The sequence below is a fragment of the Oratosquilla oratoria genome, unplaced genomic scaffold, assembly GCF_046742065.1.
Source record: "Oratosquilla oratoria isolate Oo_2021 unplaced genomic scaffold, ASM4674206v1 SCAFFOLD144, whole genome shotgun sequence".
NCBI classification, from domain to species: Eukaryota; Metazoa; Arthropoda; class Malacostraca; order Stomatopoda; family Squillidae; genus Oratosquilla; species Oratosquilla oratoria.
Genome location: NW_027467500.1, coordinates 28,673 through 33,737, shown reverse-complemented (window position 1 = coordinate 33,737; position 5,065 = coordinate 28,673). Strand labels below are relative to the sequence as shown.

Here is a 5,065-nt window from a genome sequence, read left to right as displayed (position 1 = left end):
TTGAATCAAACAAGACCTATAAAGTATGCAACTGTTGAAGTTCTTCCTTTGAAATAAGGTTAATCATTTCCGTTGAAAGGTCATCCTTTTGGAAAAAATAATGCTTAGGTAAAGAGTTGTTGTTATATGAACTGGAAAAATGATTAGGCGAAAAAAAGATAAACATCATTAAATTGTTCATATTTTACTTTTCACCATGATCTGATCTTAATCACAAGCTTCGGTATAGCAATGCTATTTTCCCTCGTCTTAAATATATCAATATCTAATAAAATAATTTGAGGGTGATAATCCTTTTGATTCCTTTGAATGTGGCAAAGAATCATGAAGTTCGTACCCATATTCTATTCATGTCTCTCTCTCTCTCTCTCTCTCTCTCTCTCTCTCTCTCTCTCTCTCTCTCTCTCTCTCTCTCTCTCTCTCTCTCTCTCTCTCTCTCTCTCTCTCTCACTCGCTAGCTCTAGAGATTTTTTTTTATGTATCTATTTTCTTAAGTAATGTCAAACGTTGTGATCGGTTGATTTTCCGTAGCGTACGCTCCCTATATACAGATTCCTTTCGTTTATAGTGTATCCCTGAAGACGATTCCCGGACGCTTTTCGGAACGTAGAAATAAACTTGTAACGACGAGTCCAGTACTTGTATTCTTTCCAACAATGGTTCCTGAAATAATGATAATCATGAATACACACCCACACACTTCCACGCACCCACGCACCCACGCACACACGCACACACGCACACACAATTGTCCAGTTTGTACATACCATGACTTAAATTTAAGTTGTTGACAAATGTATCTTTGATCAGACTGGATTCTATTACATTTCTAGTCAAATATTACTTATTCTTAATAATTTCTTTAGCACCCTCCCAATTCATGCAATTATTAAAATCCCTTAGGTGAATGAATAATGCATTAATAACCTGCCCACTCTTGACGCTATACTGATGTTGTGTTAACCTTACTTTTTATTCTTTTCCAGTCTTACTAATATAGCATTTGTCGCAATTTTTACATGGAATTGAATAGATGCATCCTTCTTCCTTATAAGGAGAGTTTTTAATTAAAAGACTTCTAACTGTATTGGAGTTCTTAAATGCCACTTGAATATTGAAAGTCTAAAGAATATGAGGTAGTTTGACGAATTTCTCGTTAAAAGGCAGCACAAGATACATTTGTCAATAACTTAGATTTAAGTCATGGTATGTACAAACTGGACAATTTTATTGTGAAAAAGGTAGTGGCCCAAACGTCCGCTGCCGCGAACGGGTCAGGTCGACAATAGAGCCTCACAACCTTTCCCGGTTCCCTTCCTGACGTTATATTCTATGTATATATTCTTGTGTCCTTTTTCATTTCTATATACCTTGAGGGTGTCTGAATAGACGAAAGCGCTTGTTCATCAGCTTATATTTTTCCTTGGTGGTCTTTCCGCATATTGAGAATCGCGAATTTATGTGATTTCTCATGCAGCATGTATATATATATATATATATATATATATATATATATATATATATATATATATATATACATATATATATGTATGTATACACACAAACACACACACACACACACACACACACACACACACACACACACACACACACACACACACACACACACACACACACACACACACACACACACACACACACACACACACACACATGCACACACACACACACACACACACACACACACACACACACACACACACACACACACACACACACACACACACACACACACACGCATATATATATATATATATATATATATATATATATATATATATGTATATATATATATATGTATATATATATAGAGAGAGAGAGAATGAGAGAGAGAGATGAATGGAGTATAGCGTACGAGCTTCATGATTCTTTGCCACAGTAAAAAAAATCAACAAAAATTTTAACCATGAAGTTATCTTGTTAGATATTGATATATTTCAGAAGAGAGGATAAACTATTGGTATACTGAAGCTTGTGATTAAAATCAGATAATGGTGAAAAATAAAATATTAGAATTCTAATTTTGTTTTTCTTTTTTGTCTTATAATAATTTCAATTTATATAATGACAAATCTTTACCTTAGCGATATTTTTTACCAAAGGATGATCTTTCAACGGAAATGATTAACCTCATCTCGAGGAAGAACTTAAACAGTTGCATACTTCATAGGTCTTGTTTAATTCAACCCCAAGGAGCTTTGCTTACATAGGATACTAAGTCAATAGAGATACTCATCGCTTGGTCAAGAATCACCATCTCGGATGTCTCCGGATGATTACTCAAACAAACATTTTTGAATAAGTACTCTGACATATTTGTAGGAAGCATCGACATGTTCTTCAGCTGCTGCAAGAAACCAGACGACCTGAAGCCTTCTTCTCCTTCTGGTGAAGCAAGAAAGGAATACCAAACCGGCGGCAAGTCTCGAAGAAAGACGTTCCTGAAACTCTGGACGAGACTTTGCATGATCTTTAGCTGTCAGTGCCGGAAGCCCACTAAAAAGAGTCAAGAAAACCCAACTTCTCATCAGAGCGTCATTAAGAAAACGCCTAGTGAAAATATCTTAAAAGAGAACAAGAAACAGGCCAAGGCTTTTAAGGATAACAAATGGAGCACCGTTAAGGAACTCGGTGAAGGAGCCTTTGGCAAAGTCTTCTTATTGAAAAATGAAAGTAATGATGAAGTGGTCGCCAAAAAGGAAGTCGTTTTAAAACCCAACGACGAGAGCTTCATGAGTGAAGCAATAATTCACTTCTAGTTGAACCACGAAAACATCATCAGGTTACATTGTTGGGAAAGAGTCGATAACAAACTGACTCTATTTATGGAATACCGTTCAGGTGGTGATATTAAAGGAAACATCGACCGAATCAAAGGCAAAGAAGCCCTAAACTATTTTTCTCAACTCATGGACGGTGTTGCCTATTTGCACTCTAGAGGAGTGGCACATCGGGATTTGAAACCCAAAAACCTCCTTCTGACGGCACAAAAAGTCCTAAAGATTGCAGACCTGGGGTTGGCCGAAGTCTTCCTCATGAACGGTGAGGAGGTTCAACTGACAGGGACTGTGGGATCACGGGCTTTCATGGCCCCGGAAGTCATCAAGGGTCCCACTTACTACGGCCCACCCATTGACTTGTGGTCGAGCGGAGTCGTCTACTTCAACCTGATGACGAAAGGCAGACCGTGGGAACAAGCCGCACCTGAAGACAAGATCTATAAAATGTGGCACGATAAAGACGAGGAACTGAACACACTGATACCTTGGTGTTGGCTGAGCGAGTCTTGCCGAAGTGTTGTGGACATTCTGTTGGAACCAGATCCCCAGAAGCGTCTATCCGGTTGGAAGAAATACCGTCAGGGTTAATTAAACTCCATTGTGAGCCCTTACATCTTGCCAATCCATGAAAGAATGCATATTGAGACAATTACTATATAAGAAAATGCACTGTGATTTCTTGCCAACAAGTGTAGTATTTCGGTTTATGAGTGGGACAAACCTAAAGAAAAAAAAAGGTGTGTGTGTGTGTGTCAATTTTCCGTTAATTATGACCTTCATCTTGCTTTTTTATTTCCCTCTCATATAGACCACTAGACCACCAGTGACCTGTTGGGTCAAATAAAATCTTAAATGGCTCCTCTTTTTAAAGCAGGTTACTATTAGCTTAAGACTTACCAGTTGTGTGCGGTCCTCGGGCTCTCTCGAAGGAAAGTAAACTGGATATAGGCGTTCTCAAGAAATTGAATAAGGAGAGCCTCCTTGATTATGCTTATGTTATGTCACGTTTCGTCATCCCACTCCCAATCCCACTTCCACTCCTAATCCCGCTCCCACTCATTATCATTATCATTCAGGGAGTCCCATGGGACTTGAGTGTGTAACAACGTTTATAAATATAAACTTTATGATACATATACTATGTCACTATCACCGTATAATATAAACCACAGAAAATATGTTTCTATATAAAACTGAATATAATTTAGAGCTCTTACCTCTATTCAGTAGACGAAGGTAGTGACTTGAAATGCAGAAGATTGTGACGTCATGTCATTGCTTGGAACAGTACTTAATATTCTAATATACTCATTATGCCTCATAGATGCTAATTCAGGGGTTGGCTATACTTTTAAATAATGAATATGAAAATTTTAAATATTAATGGTCAGGAAATATGTAATAGGAAAAGTGGAAATTAAAAATTTGGCAAATTAGAAAATTAGCAGTCGTGACGTCACGCGCTCAGAGCTGGGGTTCCTTAGGACCCACAGAGCTGATGTCGTAACGTCATGTCTCTTCTGATTGGCTAGTCCTCAGTTGCGACGTCATATTTCATCTTCTGATCTCTTCTTCTGATTGGCTAGTCGTCAGTCGTGACGTCATATCTCTTCTTCTGGTTGGCTGGTCTTCAGTCGTGACGTAATATCTCTTCTTCTGATTGGCTGGGTGACGGTTTCAAGCAAGCAAGCGTGATGACAAACAAGATTATCAGACTTTTATAAGTATATAGATTTATGGAAAATGAATTCTACAGCATTTTTTTCATTAGGCTCCTCGTAGCATTTATATATATATTTTCTAGTACCAGCTGCCCGCCACACCTTCTTCCATATCTTTCACGACATTGTAGAGTAGTATTGGGTGATTTACCTTTCGTGATAAGGAATTACTGATTAATAAGTTCAGCACTGAGGTTGTAAATATTAGAGAAAAAAAATCATCACACTGACTCCCACTTCCCGAAAGAAAACAACAACAACAACAACATTAGCAATATCGGACTTATTTTTTCATAATGAGGACCCCTGCCATTCCTTGGCGAATCCGTTGTTTAATAGCACTTTCTATTTCCGTGTGAGCTTTTGTCCATATGCTTAAGTGGATAAGAGTTCTCTGTAGATTGGCACTAATGGTAGGACTTTTGTACCTTTATGGACATTCATTTCTTACGTTCATTGACTGACCGGTGTGTGCAGGTTTTACATAGGTATCTGTGTTGAATTTCTCTTCTTGTTGCTTAACGAGAATGTCAAGGAATATCA

At 37.9% G+C, this 5,065-nt stretch overlaps 1 protein-coding gene across 1 annotated transcript; it reads left to right on the top strand.

The window, feature by feature from the left end:
• Positions 1 to 2,846: 2,846 nt before the first annotated feature.
• Positions 2,847 to 3,389, top strand: LOC143022706 (uncharacterized). The gene has a single exon (XM_076181037.1). The coding sequence runs from the start codon at positions 2,847 to 2,849 to the stop codon at positions 3,387 to 3,389; it is 543 nt and encodes a 180-aa protein (XP_076037152.1).
• The last annotated feature ends 1,676 nt before the right edge of the window (positions 3,390 to 5,065 follow it).